The following is a 21998-nucleotide window of genomic DNA, read 5'->3' on the forward strand; positions in this document are numbered from 1 at the left end:
GGAGGCTTACTGTTCACAGAAATCAGTGTGAGGGGTTCTCTGAACACTGCTTCTTCTGCAGGGTTATGCCTGGGCCTTTGTGCAGCATCCTGTGGTGCTTTAATAGCTTCCTGTTTTTAATTTCCTAGCAGAAACAGGAGAAAACTTCGGATCGGTCCAGCATGCTGGAGATGGAGAAAAGGGTACGTGCCTTTGCTTTCTTCTGCATCACAGCCTTTGCCTCATGTTGCTCTGCAGAGAATCGTAATTTCTTGCAGGGAAGTGTGACTTAAAAGATAAGTTCTAGTTTTGCCTTGTGGAGCAGTGCACAGTGCTGACTGTGTTCTGACCTTCTCAGGGTCTGAGACTTTTCTGCTTTCATTGGAAATCAGCTTAGTTCTGATTTCTTTCTTCTATTACAGGAAGCTGCAGACCAACAGATCATACTCTATCGTGCTAAGAGGCTGTTGGTCCAGTGTGCTTTACGTTATTCTTGCTCCTTGTAAATGAAGACTGTTTTGGGATGGTGAGGGGAAGAAGGCAAAACAGGAGCTGAGTTTCTGTCTTGTGTGATTACACTTGAAATCTGGATCATTGAATGCTCCTTCCTCTCCACTGAACAGTCAGATTCATTGCAGTGAGCTAAGCTGAATGGGTAGAGCCTGACTAAATCTCTGCCTTGAGTCACCATAGCTCCAGTCAGATTGGAAGGGACCCAAGGAGATCCCAGCAGAGTCAGGCAGGTTAGTCAGGGCTTTGTCCCATCATTTCTTGAAGTGTTGAGTCTCTGCAGCCCTTTCTTCCAGTTCTTAACTATCCTCACAGTGATTTCTCTTGGTATCTTATCCTGTGCTTCAGCTGATGGCCATTAATGCTCATTCTCCCACCACGTGGTTAATTAAAGCTGGAGCCTGGCTCCAGTTTCTCTGCAACATCCACTTTCATGCTGGAGAGTCGCCTTTCTTTCTTTCTTTCTTTCTTTCCTCCTTTCTTTCTTTCTTTCTTTCTGTGGAGGTTCCTCTTGAAATGTTTTGTCTCCTGAAGCTTTAGAAGCTTTGCTGGATGATTAAAGCCCTTTAATCATTTGTGTGCAAACACTTCCCAGGATTCGCCAGATACAGTCTGGAGGAGGTGATATTCAGGATCCTCATTTTGAACAGGGGCAGGTAGCACACACCAGCCCTTGGTATAAGTGTGCAAGGCAGGTGCCAGGCTTTGACTGCTGAAGCTGAATTGATGCTCAGGCCCTGGCCCTGCTGTGTAACCTTAGCTGAGCACTCCCACAACACTTTGAACCCTGAGATACTCAGAGCAGTGCTCCATGTGGGCCTGATTCCTGGGTGTGCTTCAAGCAGGCTATGGGGGGGTTATCAAACATGCAACCCCACTGTCAGCTAAACATCGTTTGGGGGGCATTTGGAGGTTTGCCATTTGCACCTCTCTGGGGTGGTTTGAGTCCTCTCATGTTGAGAATGACCTTGATAGAGTGCAGCTCTCCCTCTCTTGAGGGCTCTGGCTCTCACTGAGGGCACCACCAGCACTCACATGGCAGAGCCACCCTGTGTAATCATCCGTTTCCAAAATGCACTGAGAGCAGTGAGCTTTGAAGCCCTAAATTAATCAGGGAGGAGGATTTCCAGGCACCATTCCCTGTTTCTTGCTCAATGGGCTGGGTGAGTTTGCTCATTGCCTCCTGCAGTGGGTGCAGTTAAATCCATGGCTTCACCCACAGAGCTCAAAATCAGGTTGCACTGGAAAAGTGCTGAAAACTGGAATCACTGGTGGGGGGAGACCAGGGTATGAAGGGAGCTCAGGATCTGCCGAAACGGGCCCAGCTCCTGGTTGTATCCTGTGCATTGCTTTGAGATGCTTTTCAGTGAAGGCTCCTACAGAAATACAAGACTCTTCCTTAGAAGAAAATGCACTGTGAGTTTTTCCTCTACATCCTTGTGACCATCTTTGTTCTGAATCCTTGTAAACAGGAGAAGCGAGCCCTGGAGCGGAAACTCTCGGAAATGGAAGAGGAGATGAAGGTAGGAAATAATCTGTTCCTTCTGCTCACTCTGGGCTTTATGATTTGTATTAGTGTCTTCTGGGATTGTCACCCAGGAGTGGGATACTAAAGGTGTACCTGGGAAGGGACTCGTGTCACCTCTGCACGTGTTCCTATGTGCAGTCAGAACTTCCTTTAATGGCTAGACATGAAATGCTAATAAACTATCCTATTACCATTCATCTGATTGCACCATATGTTTGTTGTGCTGTTTGATCCGAGAACGGTGAGAGCTGTTCTCCCTAAATGCTTTCCAAAACTAACCTTTTGTGGGTTTCCATGTGCTGATCCTCTGTGCTCTGAACAGTCTGCAGCCCACGTTAAGCCGCTGTGGTTCTCTCCGGATGGGTAAGAAGACAAAGCTGGCTTCTGAGGTCACGCACACTAGCCAGGACAAAACACAAGAGTGGTTGTATTCCCTTCCTATAGCATGCCACTGGAAGGCTGTGTCAGTAAGGCAGCCTGGAGTTGATTTCAGCCAAGAGGAATTCGCTTCCTGATGAAATGTGCAGCATGGCTTGAAGTCACAAGACATCCGCCACTGATGCTCCCTCGCGTTCTCTCTCTGGTGGCATTGCCCCTGGAGACGGTTCCTCCTGCCATGGTTTGGCTGCCCTGCAAGCACGGGGCTGGTGGGGAGCACTGCAGGGTGGGAAGCAGTGTGGGTGCATATTGCCACCTAAGTACACCCAGGACTTCACACTGCTTTGGCAGCGTTACATCATTTACACTCTGGTTTAATGCTGGTATCAACAGAAGGGCCCCATTTGCTCTCTGCCCTATGCTTTCATTCCCTTTGAACATGACCCAGGTAGGACCAAACTGCTTTCAGAAGGAAGGACCCCACCTGAGAGCTGTGTGTCCCGACGCTGTGCACTGATGCAGGAGGTTCCAACTTTTATGTTTCTATTTGAAGCTTCATGTATTTAGCAAGCATCCATCTTTGGAAGGACCCGTTGGCTTGTGCTGCGTCTTCTACTGCCATAAGTAGTAGAACAGTTTGGTGGATCTCACTGTAAAGGCTCTCGTGTTCTCTCTCAGAGGAGAAAACAAGTGTCTATGTGTTAGAAGGGGAAGGAGAAAGGACTGAAAATGCCTACATTTTTTTACTCACTGAATAGGAGCAACCTTTAACTCCAGAGGGACCTTTGTATAATTACAGGAACGTGACCTTCAAGAGAAGATGCTGACAGCAGCAGTTTGTGTTGTCTCTGCAGCCATGCAGATCACTGCAAACCAGCTTGGTCTGGGGAGTAAAAAGACAAATTGGTGTCCTCTAGTGGCCTGTCAGTTCTGAAACATTTATTTTGGTTCAGAAGGCAATTGAGGAAAGAAGGTGCCTGTAGGAACTGCTGGATGCAGCTGAAGCATCTCTGGTTTGGGTAGTCCTGAGCTGCAGACTGATGGAAGCTGGTGGTGCAAAAGAGAAGCACTGGTAGAAGTTTGACATGTTCTTCTATTGCCCCTAGAGACGTGCTGGAGACATGAGCTAAAGGAGCCTGTGGTCCAACTGAACATGAGCAATCAGTCCTCGAGGGTGGGACTTTGGAGTCCACTTTCATCGCACCTTAAAGCAGGAGAGTCAGCCCAGTTGTGTTTGCCTACAGTGAGATAACTTCTACAGAACATCTGTGTTCATCTCTCATGTGGAAGTTGAGCCAGGAAAACGATTCTGTTCATTCTGGCTGGGCTTTCATCCCTGCTTCTTGCAGTAGCTGAATAGCTGGCCAGCCGAAGCACAAGGAATTGGCTTTGGCAAATCCACCAGTGTCCTTCAACGTGGAGACCAGCAAGGGGAAACAATCAGGCCAAGTTATTAGGTCTCAGGTAGTACTGTGGGGTTTGGGATTCTTCTCACTGGTCTCTGAGCTGAACCAGTCCAGCATGGCTCTTCGATGCTGAGGTGCCTGTGTCCAGTCCTGTCCATCAGGGCTCTCCTCTTCTTGCAGCTGACTTCTTGGGCAGAGGAGGCACAGCAGCGGTTGCAGGATGGTCCTATGTTTCTATGACAGAAACCCTTTGTATTTCAATCTACACTCGAGGTAATGAGCTTTGTTCCTTTCATGAGGAACAACCCCTGCTAATGAAGCAATCAAGAAATGGAGAGGAGCAGGACAAACAGAGTAATCTCAAGAAGCCCTTGGTGCCGGAGCTGCTCCTGCAGTCCAGCTCTTGTGAAGGTGACAAAGCAGTGCAGCATTTGCCGAAGTGGCTGCAGAATGTGACTGGAGGTACAGCAACTTGGCTGAGGAAGGAGAGAGAAAATTAGCATTTGCACTGAACTGAATTGAATGCCAAGTGCCTGAGGTCCCAACTTAACACAGCAATTTTTCTTGAAGGTCACAGGAGCTTCGTTATTCCATAGCAGCCCTGCACCTCCTGGCTCTGTACATTGTGTATGCTTTGGGCATTTTTATTTCCCCTACTGTTGCAGGCACAAAATCCTTTAATTGCAGGCAGGTACAGCTGAGCTGAGAGACCTGCTTTTGGTGAGCCAAGTATCAAACAGAGGGATAAGCAATCACAGCGGTATTGGCCAGATTCTGGTCTTCGCCCTTGGCTTCATTCCCAGCTTCCCAGCCTTTGCTGGGCTTCTTGAGTAAATAGAAGGCTGTCCTACCTGCAGCACACACACATCTTTCTGTAAGTGATCCTTTTTATCGTCTGTGGCAGCGTGCTGAGGCAAAGCTGCATCCGATCATGCCACTCTGAGGGTCCATGCTGTATCAATGTGGAGAAGTAAAGGTGGTCTCTAAAACAAGCACAATCCTTTCCATCCCCGTAGCATGGCACTCGTTTCACATATGCTTGATGTTTTCTGCCAGACATGCTCAGCTGTGTTCCCTGGGATAAAGCAGAGGATGTTTATGATCCATGGTATGACTCTTCCGGTATGAACCATCCTCCAGCAGCTCCTGGGTGTGATTTAACCCAGGGCAGACATGTGAGGTCCTCACCGAGTGCCATCGTGGCTCGGGTGGGTTCAGTGATGGATGGATGGATGGATGGATGGATGGATGGTGGATGGATGGATGGCTGAGAGTTGGTGAGAGGTGGTCTCACTGCCAAGGTGTCCCTGAAGCTCCTGCAGCTCATTGGCCATAGCTCTGTATCAGGACCTGTCAGAATTGTGTTAGCCTAGGCCAAGTGGCAGGAGCTGCTCCATCAAGTTGATGCCTTCGGGGGGCTCAAAGCCCATCTTTGCTGACTCTTTGCACTCACCTGCCTTGTTTCTGTTGGGTTTGCTCCTTGATGGGGAGCAGAGGTAGTGCTTTTGGGGAGCTAAGAATGGACCTGATTGGAGGGGGCTACACGAAGTGCTTCTCTTTTATACACAAATGGGCCCTTGGACAAAACGTCCTGGGATGCAGCAGCTTCTCTGCCAACTGCAGCCAGCTCCATGTCATGCAGGTTGGATGGATGTTCATGCAAGTTCTTTGCGTCCCAACAGATTTGCCTGTGCTGCTTCTGGTTAAGGACAGACAGTGACCTCCCTTGGAGCACTTTCTGCTGATCAAATGGCAGAAAGGCATCTCCTTCCCTCTGTCTCCTCCCTGCCGCTGCAAGCCACATGTCGGAGGACATGGGAGGAGCACGCTGGTTTGCAGAGCTGCTTTGGTTCCAGGCTGGCATTTCTGCACTTGAACTTAAACCTTCTCTTGCCACAGATGTTTCCCTTCCTGCCTTTCCCTGCACAGTGCTCGTGCTCCCTACGCCATAGAGGAGGGCTCCTGTTTCACATGGCTGCGGTACCCGATGAGCTGTGGGGAGGAGGGAGGCACAAGACGCTGCTCAGAAAGCAGCTCTGCAGCCCCCACGTGTTCTGGCACCTCTGTTTGGTGTGAATGTCCAGCACATGCTTGCTTGCTTTCTTCAGCATCACTGGGAACAATGTCCTTGGAGCAGTCATGATGTCTGCATGGCTTTTACCATTTCCCCCCTTTACCTGCTTTGGTGTTCTGTGTCTCCCCATTGCTGCTGTTCCTGTGCTAGCCCCAGCTTTGGGGCTGGTGTCTCCACTGTCCTTTGCCCACTTTTGTGATGGAGAATGCTGTGTTCTCACCACTAAGATGCTGTCATTCAAACACCTCAACTTAAAATGAGTGATTTGAGCTTCTGACTTTTCACCTCTGGAGATCAGAGTTAAATTGAGCCCTATGGCACAGTAGAGCTGAATCTGGACAGGGATGAAACCACACACACACAGCAGACCTCTGAGCAGACCCAAGAGCCATCATTCAGGTGCCACAGGGACAAGGGTTGTGGTCAGGACACTTCAGTCTGTGCCTTTAAAACCTCCCATGAAGCTCTGATGGCCCTTTGCTACCCAAGACTGCTTCAGCCTTTGGAGCTACATGAAGAAAAGGGGTTTGAAAGGAATCCTCAGTTGCAGCAGTGTTTTCAGAACCTGTGTAGGTGATAAGTCACTGAGGAGAGTTCCCACAGTCGTTCCTAAGTCCAGGGGCCTTGTGCTGCTGGAGCTCACTGAGTAAACTAGAATGTCCCCTGCTTTGTGCTGGGAAATCCCTTCATTTGACCTTTTAAAGGCTTTGGTGGCCCAGATGGCTCCCAGAATGTCCTCAATGTGCTGTAAGGCTTTTCCCATCAGCACCTGAGCCCATCCACCACCCACTGCTACTAATTCTTCTTCTATTCTCTTGATTTTTTTCCTTTGCTTGTGGACTAAATTCACGTTTCTGTGCCCTTTTGTCTCCCTGGTGTGTCCTCTCTCTCTGTTCTTCTGTCCACTCCTCTCACTCTCTGCAGAATCTCCACCAGCTCAAACAGATTCACACTCTGAGGCAGATGAATGAGCAACTGCTGGCTGAAAACAGGGCCCTGACCCGGGTCGTAGCCAGACTTTCTCTGCCTGCCAAGCCCTCCGAATCAGAGGAGCTGTAGCTGCTTTCCCTCCGGCTCATCTCGCCTCCCTCTTCCACTCTTCCAGGCAGGTCTCCACTCCTCTGGCCGGGCTGTTCCCCCTCTGCCTCATTGCTCTCAAGGGTGGCTGATGAAGCTTGTGGCTCCAAAGCAGCATGTGGCAAAGGGTCCGAAAGCCAAAGGCCTGGGGTCGCTGGAGGCTCTGCTCAGTCTGACTTTCGCTCTGCTTGGCAGATGATGCTGACTGCACCATTCCACTAACCCACCGCATCTGGGGGTTGCTTTGGCCATATGGAGCCCATCACCTGGGAGAGAAATAGGATGTGCTCCCTGCCTTGACACAAGGCTGTTGGGCTGGGTGGATGGCGCTGGAATGGCCACTAGAGAGTGATGGATCAGCTGCTGCCCTGGGGCTTAACGCTGGAAAATGGCTTTGGGGTGGCTGGTCAGTGGGCAAACCAGCAGCCCCTTCCATTGCCTGACCTTGGAATGGGTAAATTATGCTGCCTGGCTGCTCATGATGCAGGTTTTTTGCATTTGCCCTTAGTTCAGCAAGAAGATGGCTTGCAGCAAGTAAAATCATCCAAAGTCAGGATGAATAATGCAATAACTTCTAGGGATGCTATGAGAAGCACACGGTTTTAGATTGGTTTTAGACCTACAGCTGCTTTAGACCTCAGCAGGTTTTCTTGGTCCCTTGACAAAGAGAACGAGCTCCTTCTCTCATTATAAACAGAGGGGTTTGAGTGAGTTCACAGGCTGCAGCATCCTCACTGCCTCCTGCGCTGTGGCTCTGAGGCAGTGAAGCACTGGGAGCTGCACCAGGTACACTTCCTTTTCCATTTGCCTGCTTTAAATGAAGTGCAGAGCAATTAGTGTTTGAAATCCAAGGAGAAGCCTTCCATAAGCTTTGCCCTCACACATCACCCACTTCAATTACATCTGTCCGTGCTACTTCATTGGTTCAGTGCTAAAATAAAGCTGTAAATGGTTCTTTGTTAGGGCCGTACCTGCCTTTTGCAGGTTAGTGGGGATAGTCAGCTCCCTTCAGACAGCAGCAGTGTGTTCTCATGGGCTGGAAGTGGCACGAAGGTAGAGACAAATCTATTCTTAGCACACAAATTATATCAGGGATGATTAATGGTAGAAACAAACCAAGCAGGGGAATTGTGGCTTCCCCTTCCCAGGAGTCCCAGTTCAAGACCAGGTTTGTGTCACGGGGGTGTTCGTGGCCTGAATAGTGCAGATGGTCAGATGAAATCATCTCCCCATCTTCCTGCTTTAAATCTGTGACAGTGTTCCCAAAGCTGCCACTGACTCACCCCGCACCAGTGGTGAGTTCAGGTCATTCCCCTTCCCAACGTGCTCTGAGAGCCGAGAGGGAAGAATTGAGCAAAGCTCTTTCTGGACCCAGGAGAAGGAGCATCTCATGGGCTGTAAGCCATGGATCTCTCTTCTTCTCCTGGGAAATGGCTACGTTACCACTTCCCCCTGCTAACACCTATCTGCCTCAGGCCTGGGTGCACTCCCCATTCCCAGCTTGGAAACTGTGCCCAGGTTTACAGTTCACTGGTGCTGGCTGAGCTGGAGAAGAGCCATGTGTCTGCTGGCTTTCTGACACAGGGTGTTGGTGGTACCTGTAAACCTCATCTCTCAGAGAGCTGGGCTTGTGCAGCCTGGCTGTGGGGAGCCCTTAGAGCAGCTCCCAGTGCCTAAAGGGACTACAGGAAACCTGGAGAGGGGCTTTGGACTGTTAGAGGAGGAATTTGCTCCAGTGGGAGCTGGCGCCTGTGCTCAGTGGTGGTGACCATGGAGAGGCTGCAGATGTGAGGAGCAGGCAGAAGGTTATGGTCAGAGCTTAGGGGAAAGGAGAAGGTTTAGTGGGGATTTTGAATTGGGAATTCCTCCTTGGGTGAGAGGAGCCATGGCTGAGCTCAGAGCACTGCTATTCCTGACCCTGCTCTGCCCTGGCTTGTTCCAGCAGCTTGGGGCTGGTGGCACCCATGGTGTGAGTTGCACACAGAAACAGGCAGCATGGGGTCTCCTTCCAGTGCCACCCATGGTCACCCACCTGCAGCATGGGAAGCAGGAGGGGGTTTGCAATGAGAAGTGCTGCAAAGGGCTCGTCAAAGCCATTCTTGTGTTTCCAGTTCAGAGCACTTTGGTTTTGTCTGTGTTGTGACCCTTGGTTGAGCTCCACCTTTTACAACTGGGGGATCTCCACTGTCAGTGTGTTCTACCAGTCCTCTGGCCATGGCATGCATGTTTGCATTGAACATCAGTGGGATCCCAAAGAGATTGGGGTTTCTTCAAGGAAATTTGGGGTTTATTAGGAGGAGGGGTGATGATTTTAGACTAAAAGTGGGGTGATTGAGGCTGGATGTGAAGAAGTTGTTCTTTACAATGCAGGTGCTAAAACACTGGCCCAGGTTGCCCTAGAGACATTCAAGGGCAGGCTGGATGTGGTTCTGAGCAGCCTGATCAAATTGAAGATGTCCCTGATGGGCTTTGAAGGTCCCAACCCAAACTATGTGATGATTCTACAGACATGTTGCAGGGTCCAGTCCTGTGTGGGGATTTCAGGCCTTTGTTTTGGACAAGCCGGGTGAGGAGATCCAGCTTCCTAGTTTCTGCTAATCTGGGAAGAGGTTTGGGATGAAACAACTCAGACATGGCTCCTGTCCTCGCAGACTGGTCTGCTCTAAATGCTGGGGCATCGTGTCCCATCACGCTCCAGGGCTCCCTGGCTCTCTGCTGTGCTCCAGTCTAAATCCTTTGCTTGTGGAAATCCTGGAGACCCTATGGAGAAATGACCAAGCTCAGCACCGGGTGCTGGGTGGAGGGGATGTGACATCCCCTCAGCTCAGCCCCGGGGTCCTTCCAGTTCTGCTGTGCTCTAATCCCACTTTGTCTCTCTGCAGATTTTGACAGAGCTGAAGTCAGACAACCAAAGGCTGAAGGACGAGAACGGAGCCCTCATTCGTGTCATCAGCAAGCTCTCCAAATAGGAATCCTGAGCACAGGCAGGATGAAGAGGGGAGCCCTCACGAGCTGCCAACCCCACCACCGAGCCCTACCCCCCTTTCCTCCTGTCACGTACAGCATTTCAGCCTGGGATCAACCAGTCACCCCTGCCATGCCCTGCCCTGTGCTGTACATCCCTTTCCTGCCCCGATTCCCATCACAGCACCCCTCTGCCATTTAATTTAAGCATGTTGTGGTGTCTCAGACATTTTATTCAAGGGAGAAGAGAAACGTGAGGATTGGGTTTGAGCTGCTGAAACTTCTTCTTCCAAAGCCCAGTGTTAGGTGTTGGCAGCTCCTGCTTTACAAAAGTGATGCCTAAAGAACTGGTCCAGCACATCCAAGCCCTTTACAGGTGGGAAATGTGACCATGGGCTGGGACTCTGAGGATGCGCATCAGCCCACCCGAGATGTGAGCCTCTGGTTGGAATGTGATGCTGTGAAAGCCACCAGAGCTGATTTCTGACACAGGCTGACCACAGCTGCTTTGCACAGAGACTTCCTTCTCCTTTCACCCCAGGAGACTGAGTATTTTATTTAATACAAGGTTTGGAACCTGTTCAGTGACATCAGCGCTGGCTCTCGGCATCCTTCACCCTGCCCTTGGTGTCACCTTTATCCTTCCAGGGCTCTTGTCTCAGTAGCATCTGCTGATCACATCCAGACTCTTGCTCCTCAGAACAGGATGTATCAGATACTTGCCGAGCTTTCTGAAGGACAAGCTTGAGTCCCCAGAGATCCTCTGCTGCTTTCACATACATAGATGAGCGTGAATCACCTTGCAGGGAGCTGTGCCCACACCAGACACCGGGCTCCCCATCCTCACAGCTGTCTGGGACATTGTCCTGCTGTCTTCATGAAGGCACTGGTTGTAAAGAGAGGGGATGCCGGAGTCCCGTTATCTCTTGGTGAAGAAGCTTGATGTAGATGCTTTCAAGGCAGAGGAGGTGAAGCAATGCTCACTTGTCCTCCCCCATGGAAAGCTGTGGGTGCATTGGTGTCAGAGGGACAAAGAGCTATCCTTGGGCATGCTGGTAACTATCGCTAGGATAGAAGTCTTTGAGTCTGTCAAAAGCTTTCAATAAGCCTTGACCTTGAAGGAAACCTCAAAGAAACCCACCCTCTTTCATGTTATACGTACTCAGAACAATTTGGAATTGTTCTCTCTATGGGCATTTAGACAGTGGCTCCTCTATGTGCTGTGTGATTCTGATGGTGGCAGCAGTAACCTGCCATCAGATCTGCTGAGCTTCCCCTTCACAGACTCCTCTCTTCCCTCTCAGAGCCTTCTCCCTGTATCCAAACCATTTTCCTTCTGTATTTGTCCTGCCATTTCCTTAACCCCTTGGCATCCCCGCTCTGGCTGGCTGGGATTTGCAGTCTCAGTCATTGAACTTGGAGGTTACCATGAAGTTCTACCCACATCCTGGGCACCTCTGCTGTTGGCTCACTGCTCCCATTGGGCTGGTGGGACTTTTCCACTATGAGAGAGATAGATGAGATACTTGAACACATGCATCATTCTTGAGCTTGCTCTGCAGGGGAACATTTATCTCTGTCAGATAAAGAGGACTTTAAATGGGCTCTTTGGAACCTTTGGCTGGTTACTGCTTCAGGAAGCGTGTTCTTTTCCTCTCCCTTGGGGTGTTTTCTTCATGTTTGTTTTATCCTCCCTAATTCTCTCCTTTTCCCCCTCCCCATCCTGCCTCTTTCCACCTCTCTTGCTCCTGTTGGAGCTGCCGGTGTTGCCAGGGCAGCTCTGGCCAGAGCCTCCTCTCTGGCCACTCTTCAGCCAGGGGAGCTCTTTGAGCATGAGGTGCTGTTCTTCCTGGTACACGGAGGCCCTTCCTCTGCTGCTGTGCTTCGGGGAGGAGGAGACCAAAGCTGGTGATGGCATCAGGGTTTCTGCAGAGCACTGCCTAAGCCAGGCATCCTTTTTATATGACTTTCTTTTAACCCTGCTTATTTAACAGCTTTAAGTCTCGAGGTCCGGGCAATGCTTTCTCTGCACGCCGGCCCCACCTGGGGCTCTCTCTGTGTGAGTACTTCTGCGTTTCTTGATGTTCCTTCTCTTGGTGACCCACTCCTCGCTTCAGACCTGGCCTCTAAAGAGGAGCCTGGTCCCTCCTGTGCCGTGTGCCCCGGCTCCTGCATCCCACCAGGATGAGGTTTCACACTGGAGATCCTGGCAGTGTGAAGGAGCCTCATGCCCGCTTCAGTGGGGAAGGTTCAACCCAACCTGACAGCCCCATCCTGCACTGATGGTTTGCCCCTTCCCACCCGGACGCCCGTTGTGTTTCATCCTAAGGAACAGTGTGCAGAGGGGTGGGGAAGGCTCAAATCCTCTGTGTGGCACCTTGCAAAGCCAAACCACTTTAGATGAAGTCTGCTTAGCACTGGATTATCCCCTGAGCTCCTGAGTGGGGCAGAGGAGCCCTGCCGGGTCAGCCGAAGCTGTGAGCTGAGGACAATGCGATTGCAAACCCAGTCCTTGCGAATGGATTCCTTTGGTCTCTCTGGAGCCAGAACCAGTGCACTGAGGAGGTGATGAGGAGGAGGACGCTTTGCCCTTGGACCCGGCGCAAGGCAAGCAGCTTTTAAAACGGATCCCTATGGAACCAGAGCGTTTCCCAGACGTGCTCTCCATTGGAGAAGAAGCTTTTCCTCTAAGCAGTCGCTTGGGGTGGTTCAGTTGTCACGGCTGGGGGGGAAGCTGTTGTGGCTGCGACTTTGACGATGGCTCTCTGTAAATAAGCTCCTTGGAGAAGCAGGACTGGCTCACGAGATGGGGAGAGAATGTATTTTTATGCAACTTTTGAGTGGCCTTTCAAACCCTGAGATGAATGGTTTGTTTTACCGGTTGTTGTTATATAGTATTCGAAGTATTCTGTGTTTGAAAGTTTGGGAGTAATATTCACATCTATGATGCTTGTAAACACAACAGTATTTATAAATGAATAAAATGAGAGTTGATAACATAGCAGCTTGGCCTTTGCTTCCGTCTTTCTGGAGATGCAAGTTGCTCAGCCCAGATTTGCACAGTGTCAATGGGCTGGAAAAGCCCAAATGGTGCCAAGCCCTGTATGTGCTTGGTCAGGACAAACCTGTAGCAACGACACAGGCACTGGTGCCACATCTTGGGGCCCTTGTCCCAAATGAGGGTGCTGGAAACCTGTGCACATTGCGGTCTATGGAGGTGCTTCAAGGGGCAGCCTGAGCACTCCCCCTTGGGCTTAGGGGTGTCCAGGACCTCTGCAAAGCAGGGCAGGACCAAACCAGGTTTGTATGGACCCAGATGTGTGTGCTTGGGACCGTTGATGTCTGCACCGTGTTTGGGCCATGGGGACACCCCATGAGCACACTCGTGTTGCAGGCATTCCCCTTGTGCCTCCATCCATCCATTGCCCCTGTGCTCACAGCCCTGGGACCTGCCCCCCACCGAGCCCCAGCAGCAAGACCAGGAGGGAACAGGGGCTCCTTTCAGCTCGTTTCTTTAATAAGGAGACAGGGATCATTACAAAATAACCATGGAACGACAGAGTCCACACGAGAGGAAGGGGCTTTCAAAGCAGCTTCGCGCTGGAGCCAAGCGCTGTGGGGCAGGGATGAGGCAGAGCGGGGCCAGCACTGGGACCCCCAAAGGGGCCGGCTCCTCCCTCCCAGCTTTGGGGGGGAAGAGGAAAAGCAAGCCCAGGCTGTTGCCAAGCCTCATGGGGTCGCTTCCTGTTAGCCTCAGAGACCAACACCAGCAGCTTGGTGGCATGGCCGGGTCTGCACCGGTGCAGCCGGGACATGGGAATCATCCGGCTCTCATCCCCATCCCAACCCCAACCATCCGGACACAGCAGAATCACTCCAATTGCCCTCAAAAGCCTTTTCACCACCAGCTCTTTGCTGCATCCTGCCCTCCCCGGCTCTGTGCCCAGCACTGCCCCATCCCCTTGCCCACAGCATCCATGGCCATGGCTCGATGGAGCTCATCCGGCTCCGCTGCTGAGCCCCACGTAACAGGGGGGGACAGTGGACACGGGGTGTTGGGGGTCATGGCTCACCCGTGGGCCCGTCCCCATGGGGTCCCGGCACGCCGCGGTCTCATATGGCTTCTAAAGTTGCTCTGAGGGTGAAATGCACCAAAACGCGACACAGGACACGGAAGCCACGATGTTACCGGTACCGGCCATGGGAGAGACGCGACGGGACACGGGAACGAGACACACGTGGAGGTGGTGGCTGCATCGCTGGCGGCTCCACTGTCCGCTGCTTGGCATGCGTTGCTTCTTGGCATTATTGTCTTCTTGGAGATGGTCTTCGTTGGGTTGTGTTTCCTCGAGGGGGGTGGACAGCGCTCGAGCAATGAGGTTTGGTCGGCACCGGCTCTGCCTCGCGGCGCCAGCGTGGCCGGCCCGAGCGCGCGGCGTTGCCCATGCGGCTACTGCTACGGGGCTGCAGCTCATGCACTGGTCGTGGTATATACAGCGATGGCTCCATACGGTCACAACTACACACAGGGTCAGAGGCAGCGCAGATGGTTTCAGTGGTTCCGGTGGTTTCCCCTTGGTTTAGTAAGGAACAAATCAAAGGATGCAGTAAAGTCACAGTCTCCCCTTCCCAGGGATTATAGAGTCCGAATGGAAAGTGGGAGCTCTGCTCCTGGTGAGGTCCCGGGTGATGTAGTGGGTCTGGGGCAATGTGGAGGGGGGCACATGGAGGGGTTGTACACAGGGACATGCACTGTCCTGTGTGCACAAGTGCTGCCCATGAGAGCTATGGGGCTGCCCACGCTCACCGAGTGCCCAGTTCCTTCTTCTTTAACCCATTTCCACATGAGGCAAATCCCTCCCTCAGTGCTCAGATGGATTCTGGAATGCTCCTGACTTGAGAGCCCGAATCCTGCCCATGCCCTGGCCAAGGGGCTGCAGCCACCCTGAGCTCCCCATGGGTTAAAAGCACCCGGAGGCATCATCTCCCTTTGCCACGCATGGGGCAGGAGCTCATTGACACTGACACATCCCATAGCAAAAGGAACTCATTGAAGCTGGAGGTGACCTGCCGGCACCAGGGTGATGTGGTTTGGCACCTTGGCACATTGTCCCCAGGCTCAGGTCCCAGTGCAGGGACAACCCCCCCTTGCTTTCAATTGTGCCGAACCCCCCCTGAAGTGGAGCAGGGATCCCGAGGCTCTGAGGAGTTGGGGACACCGGCTCCTGTCAGTGCCGCAGTGTGGGCTGTGCACAAGGAACAACCTTGGCTTTCCCTGCCTCTTTCCACCATGGAGAAGCTCCTGCCCACTGTGATGAACACAGATATGGCTTGTGCCCCAAGGGGAGCGGGATGGGGTGGATTCAGCAGCCAATGGCTCGGTTGGGATCAGCAGCTCCCGGGGATCCCAGGTTCTGGTCCCTGGCTCATCCTCATCCTCCCCACCTGCATCACAGTGCTGGGATGTGGCAGTGGGGCTGGAGCTCCCCATAGCCCCCAGGCTGCCCTGAGCCCTTTGGGGAGGCACCTGGCAGCGCTCTGACCCCTTCCATCACCAGACCCCTCAGCACCATCCTGCCTTGTGGGAGCATCTTGATCTACAGGCTTCATCCAACCATGGTGGGATGCATGTGAATCCCCAGGGCTGCCCTTGCCTGGCCATGGTGGTGTCCGTTGTGTGCACATCCCTCCATGGCTCTCCTCCGAGCAGACCCCAGGGGCTCCCTGGGCTCAGTGTGACCCCACAAGAGCTCAGCACCCTCCCAGCAGTAGGGCCTTGTGGTCCCTACAAACCTCTCCTCAGAAGAACCAAGACTGGAGCTGGCCGGGGCACAGGAACCAAGGGGATGGAGGGAGGCAGCGCCGGAGGCACCAGGGTCTGCTGCAGAGGCTCCTCTCCATCACCTCCTCTGTCCACACCACAGCTCGTGCCCCAGGCAAGCACTGCTCATCCCTCATGAGCGCCTCCATCACCACCTCCATGGACCAGCGGTGCTTCCCACATGGAGCCAAGGGGAGGACGGCAGCAGTGGTGCCATGGGCTGGTGCCATGGCCACCAGGGAAGGTCCCAGGCGTGACCGTGGCTTTGGGCCTGGGAGGTGGTCGGAGGCGATGGGACAGAAGGGAGCGATGCTGAAGAATGCAAAGAACCATCCATGTCTTTAACCTCTTCCCCTGGAAGCTCTTGGGACTGTCTGGAAACCCTCCCGCAGCCATCGAAGGGTATTTCAGCTTAAAAGAGAACACAAAGAACCAAAACCGAAGGTTGCAGAAATGAGGTATCGGTAGCTCTGGGTCGCGCCGAGTGTCCGCGGTGCCGCGCCACCGGCAGCTCCTATTTGTTCTTCCCAAGAGCTGCGTCTACTTCCTCCTCTGGCTTCAGCGAGTGCCACTGGGCAATGGGCCGCCGGGGGTTGGCCAGCATGTCGGACCAGTGCCGCAGCTCCGTGCCCGTGGAATTGCAGCCCGTGAAGATCTTGCCGATGGCTTCGTTCTTCCCCAGCTTGTCGTAGTCCAACACTGTGATGACCACTTGCACTTTCTGAGGGAGGAAACCTTCTTTCAAGGGGCAGGAAAGAGCAGGGGGCAGGGTCCCCATCACAGCATCCCAATCAGAGCATCTCAATCACAGCATCCCAAATGCAGCATCCCAGTCACAGCATCCCAATCAGAGCATCCCAATCAGAGCATTCTAATCACAGCATCCCAAATGCAGCATCCCAAATGCAGCATCCCAATTAGACCTTCCCAACTGCAGCATCCCAATCACAGCATCCCAATCAGACCATCCCAACTGCAGCATCCTAATCACAGCATCCCAAATGCAGCATCCCAATCACAGCATCCCAACTGCAGGAGCAGAGTCCCAGTCACAGCATCCGAACTACAGCATCCCAATCAGAGCATCCTAAATGCAGCGACCCAAATGCAGCATCCCAATCAGATCATCCCAACTGCAGCATCCCAATCACAGCATCCCAATGACTATCCCAACTGCAGGAGCAGAGGAAATCCCTTCTCCAGCCATTACCTACGTTGGGACTGCACCTCCTGGGCAGCACCCACCTCTGCCGCTGAAGCAGATGTCCTCAGCATCAGTCCAGGCCCAGGTTGGCACTGGACATGATTTCGTGGGTGACTGGACCAGGAGCTTGGCAGGAGCTGCTCAGGCTGGGACAGGGGCTTGGGCAGATGTGGGACCTTTCCCATCACCCTCACCCTGCCTCCCTCCCAGGGAAGGCATCAAACAAACCTGTATCTGCTCAAAGGGGATCTCAAAGCTGAAGGACTCATTGAAGTAAGGGTTCAGGGTCTTCTTCTTGACTGTGGTCTTCTTCTTCTTCAACCTCTTGCCATTCTGCAGCAGGTGGATCTTCACGTAGGGGTCTGGGGGAGCAGGAGGGTGAATCAGCCAGGGCTGGGATGCCATGGGGACACCATCAGCCTGGCTCCAGGATAATCTGAAGGGGGCTACAATGATGCTGGAGAGGGGCTCTTCATCAGGACTGTAGCGACAGGACAAGGGGTGATGGGTTCAGACTGAAGCAGGGGGAGTTCAGGTTGGATCTAAGGCAGAAGCTGTTCCCTGTGAGGCTGCTGAGGCGCTGGCACAGGGTGCCCAGAGAAGCTGTGGCTGCCCCATCCCTGGCAGTGCTCAAGGCCAGGTTGGACACAGGGGCTTGGAGCAGCTGCTCCAGTGGAAGGGGTCCCTGCCCGTGGCAGGGGTTGGAGCTGGAGGAGCTTTAAGGTCCCTTCAACCCAAACCATTCCATGATTCTATGGTCCTATGATGAGGTGCACCACAGGCTAAAGGGTATTTGAAGAATAAAGGTGCTCTGATGGATGGAGCTTTTCTGCTCCTCTTGTAGGAGGGATGCAGGCAGTACAGTGGCACTGGTGAGTGCTGTCAGCCCCATTTCTGGAGCAGGATACCCCAGCAATAAGGCTGAACCCTTCCATCCATGCTGGTTCTGCTCTTCCCCTGGTTAGTAAAGCATGCTGTCGACTGTGCCCTGGCTCCAAGTCACAGAGCAGCAGGACCAGGAGCAGAGAAGCATTTTCACCACCCAGGTCCTGCAGCGTCCTGGACCCTGGACACAGTCGGGAACCAAATTCAGCTGTTCCTAACTGGGAGGCCCATCCCATCTCCCCTTGCCCCACAGGCAGACCTTGGGCTGCCTCCAATACAGGAAGTCCCAGGCACTGGTGGTGGCTTCCCAAAGCCACTGATGGCCCCATAGGCCTTCCCCATCCAAGGATGCTGAGAGCCCTGGGACAGGGTGGAGGAGAACCCACCTGAGAGACCCCCGACATCCATCTTCTTGAGGTTCTTGGCCTCCAGGATGCAGACAGTGAGCTTCCCGGCCGTGGGCACGTACCGGAGGGAGATGCAGATGTCTCCCAGCTTCTCTGGCTGCCGAGAGGAGCAGGGAGCAGGTCTCAAAGCCTTGCCAGTGCTGGGACATGGTCCCAAATGCAGGTACCCCCACATCCTGCTCAACCTTCAGTGCAAACCTGAGCTGGCTTCCACCAGCACAAGGGTTTGGTCACTTGGGTCAGGCCCAAAGCAGCACTCAAGAAGTTTGTGCTCTCCCGTTTTGTTATAGAAAGGCTTTTGCACAGGGGGACAAAGGGGACAGATCCATTAGGGTTTCAGCTGGCTCCTACCTCCTCCTTCTCACCGCTCTGCAGGTCCCTCCACTCCTCGATGGGCTGACCCAGGTCCACCGTGTTCATGGGCACCTTCACCTCGCCAATGATGTCGTGCTTGGAGAAGCGGTCGAAGTCATAGATGGCCATCACCAGCGTCTTCCCACCCAGCTCCTGGTAGGGGACCTGCACAAAGAGGGCCCTTGAGGGGGCTGACGATGGGCTCAGAGGAGCACTGCTCCCAGCAGTGGGGTTCAACACAGGGAGCCAAGGGGAAAGATGAGAGTGGGAGGCGAGGTCCCGTGTTGGGGGTAGGAAGGTCCTCACCTTGAAGGTGAAGGTCTCATTGAAAGCAGGGTTCAGTGTCTTCTTCTGCACTTTGGTCTCATACTTCTTCTTCTTGTCAGGGAGCAGGAACACCTTCACGTAGGGATCCGAGGTGCCCCCCATGTCCAGAGCCGGCAGCTCGGCTGCTTGGAGGATGCCCACTGTGAGCTGGAGGTGGAACAGGGATGTCTCCATCCAGGCAGATGCCAAGGGCTCATCCCCAGCCCAACGCGGGACAGGGCTCCCCAGGGCTCAGCACCCAGCTCCCCACTCCCTCCTTTGCCACCCAGGCCCAACAGGCCCTCCCTGGGCAAGCCCCACTGGAGCCCCATCACCTGGTTCGCCTGGAAGTCGTAGTCCAGGGAGAACTGGAGCTTGCCCAGGTTCTCCGGCTCCTTCTCCTCCTCCTCTCCTTCCCCCTCCGTCAGTCCCGTCTCAGCATCATCATCGTCCTGTTGCTCCTACAGCAGCAGCCGAGGCTCAGCAGCAGGCTCAGAGCCCAGCATCCCCATCCCCGCATCACCCCAGGACCCTCAACACCAAGGGAAAGGAGCCCCCATGCTTGGGACATGAACATGGACAGAGCAGCCCTGGGGTGGAACCAGCTCTGCCGAGGACACTGCCTTGGTGCTCCCCAACACAGGGGAGGGAGGTTTGGTGATGGCAGGATGTGGCTGCAGTAAGGAACGTGCTGGGAAGGGTGCAGAACACAACCCCTGGTTGTTGCAGCACCACAGCCGGTGCCAAGGGCTTTAGTAGCTTTGCCATGAAGAGAAGACCTAAGGCAAAGCCACCCCTCTCCATGCCTCTTCACATTATGGCCCATGGGGTGGGGACCTGGGCTCCTTAGCACCTTTGTGATGTGTCCCCAGGTGCCCCATCCCACCCTGGAAGATGATGGAGAAGGAAGCTCATGGTGGTACCTACCGTGAGTGTGTCCCAGGATGGAGAGGGAACAGCAACAGGGAAGGGAGAGCACCGAGAGGGGAGAGAGCCACGTTACAGAGAGCAGCAACAATGGGATAAGGGACCCAGGCCAAGGGGGGAATTGGGGTTTGTATGGCCCCATCCACCCCAGGAGGCAGCCCTGGCCCTCCAGCAGGGATTCCCCCCCCCCATCTCCCACCACCCTGGAGCAGGGACCATGGAGCATCCCCACTCAGCCCCCCTTGCATGCCCATGGTGCCCACATGGCTCTGAAGAACAGAAGCCTCCCACCCCTCCAAAAGGTACTGGATCATGACCATTGGAATGGGCAGGATCACCCCAGGCCTGCTGGTACCAAAGCCTCCTTCCTGTTGGCCCCCAGGATGGGAGATGGCCCCAAACTGTTGGGTGTTTTGGCCTCCTCTCTGAGCCAAAGGCACAGCTCCATGAAGTGGCAGCCCAGAGGAAGGTGGGGAGACACAAGGGATCAGATTGACATTCACTAGGTCAGGTGAAGCATTGGCAGGTCCCATCCTGGCCACCGGACACTGGAAGAGGACAGTGCCACAGCATCAGGTCCAGGCGCACACCTGCACTGCCCCATCCCAGGATCCTGGTGGCTCCATCCCTCTCTGCTGCCTGAGCTATGAGTGCCCCAGCATGGCTTGTAACCCAACCAGAGGGATCATCCCACAACAAGAAGGCCAAGGAGGATGTCACCTGGTTGCCTGACTTCATATCCTTCATGTTCATGGCATTCTTCATGCCTTTGCCCTTCTCCTTCTTGTTCTTCTTCTTCTTGCAGCAGCACTTCTTGCAGATGCAGAAGCAGCAGGTGAGGATGAGGAGCCCGGCTACCACCGCGATGGCAATGAGGGCCCAGGGTGGCACTGGGGGCAAGAATCGGTGCCATGGTCAGCCCCACAAGCTCCCTCCCTGCCCCACCACCTTGGCCCACAGCTTGCACTGGGACCAGAGCGCTGGTGTGGTCATGAGGAAGGAATAAAGGGAAAAGGAGGCAGAAACTCACAGGGAATCTTGTTGAGCTCATTCATGAACTTGTCCCTCAGCTTGGTGAACATGTCCTCCTTGCTCTCGCCCGGCCCCGCTGCCTCTGTGGAGTTCTCCATCGTGGTCATGGGCATCGTGGTGGCCGTGGCCTCCGGGGCCATCATGGACGCTTGCTTGAACGTCATGGTGGGTCAGGGGCTCCCTGGAACACAACATCCCCTCTCTGGGCACACAGGTCCAGCCCATGCCCAGGCTGTGTGCCCAGCAGCAACCCCTCTGCGCCCAAATGTGGGGTACAGGGTGGGCACGCAGGCAAGACCACCAGCCCTCAGCACCCAGCACTGTGATGGGTGTGCTCCTGGGTGCTGGGGCTCCCCATTCCACAGGCTCTGCAGCATACCAAGGTGCAGGCTGAGACTGGGATACTGTGATTGGGATGCTACGACTGGGATGCTGCAATTGGGATGCTGCAGTTGGGATGCTGCAGTTGGGATGCTGTAGCTGGGATGTTGCAGTTGGGATGCTGCAGTTGGGATGCTGCAGTTGGGATGCCGCAGTTGGGATGCTGCAGTTGGGATGCTGCAGTTGGGATGCTGCAGTTGGGATGCTGCAGTTGGGATGCTGCAGTTGGGATGCTGTAGCTGGGATGTTGCAGTTGGGATGCTGCAGTTGGGATGCTGCAGTTGGGATGCTGTAGCTGGGATGTTGCAGTTGGGATGCTGCAGTTGGGATGCTGCAGTTGGGATGCCGCAGTTGGGATGCTGCAGTTGGGATGCTGTGTTTGGGATGCTGCAATTGGGATACTGCAGTTGGGATGCTGTAGCTGGGATGTTGCAGTTGGGATGCTGTGATTGGGATACTGCAGTTGGGATGCTGTGTTTGGGATGCTACAGTTGGGATGCTGTGATTGGGATGCTGTAGTTGGGATGTTTCAGTTGGGATGCTGTGATTGGGATTCTGCACTTGGGATGCTGCTCACATCCTGATGAAGACACTGCAGCAGAGCTGCATTTCTTAGGGGTAGGTCAGCTGTTCTCAGTGTGGCATGTGCTTCATGTGTGTGCACATGCGTGTGAGTGCTTGTGTAACAGGGAGACATGCAAGTGCTGGTGCAGTGTGCATGTGTCTGTGCACAGATGCAGTGTGCAGGTACAGGGTGCGCATTCA

General features: G+C 53.8%; 2 protein-coding genes across 7 annotated transcripts in view; one reads left to right on the forward strand and one right to left on the reverse strand.

The window, feature by feature from the left end:
- PPP1R12B (protein phosphatase 1 regulatory subunit 12B) overlaps positions 1-12917 on the forward strand; it is a 100620-nt gene extending 87703 nt beyond the window's left edge. For 4 of the 6 annotated variants that reach the window (XM_034069957.1, XM_034069960.1, XM_034069961.1 and 1 more), the window contains 3 exons: positions 129-182; positions 1962-2012; positions 9835-12917. In XM_034069957.1, the coding sequence (XP_033925848.1) occupies positions 129-182; positions 1962-2012; positions 9835-9921 (192 nt within the window). In that variant the 3' untranslated portion in view covers positions 9922-12917. Of the gene's footprint in view, positions 1-128; positions 183-1961; positions 2013-6799 lie in introns of all 6 variants that reach the window. The other 2 variants (XM_034069962.1, XM_034069959.1) reach the window with 2 other exon arrangements.
- A 537-nt stretch (positions 12918-13454) lies between these two features.
- Positions 13455-21016, reverse strand: SYT2 (synaptotagmin 2). Its single transcript, XM_013130335.3, has 8 exons — positions 20851-21016; positions 20541-20710; positions 19229-19345; positions 18894-19061; positions 18585-18752; positions 18213-18330; positions 17170-17303; positions 13455-16458 (listed from the first exon to the last, which is right to left on the reverse strand). The coding sequence occupies exons 1-8, from the start codon at positions 21014-21016 to the stop codon at positions 16252-16254; spliced, it is 1248 nt and encodes a 415-aa protein (XP_012985789.1). The 3' UTR covers positions 13455-16251.
- Positions 21017-21998: the final 982 nt, after the last annotated feature.

This window comes from Melopsittacus undulatus, chromosome 16, assembly GCF_012275295.1.
Source record: "Melopsittacus undulatus isolate bMelUnd1 chromosome 16, bMelUnd1.mat.Z, whole genome shotgun sequence".
Classification (NCBI taxonomy): Eukaryota; Metazoa; Chordata; class Aves; order Psittaciformes; family Psittaculidae; genus Melopsittacus; species Melopsittacus undulatus.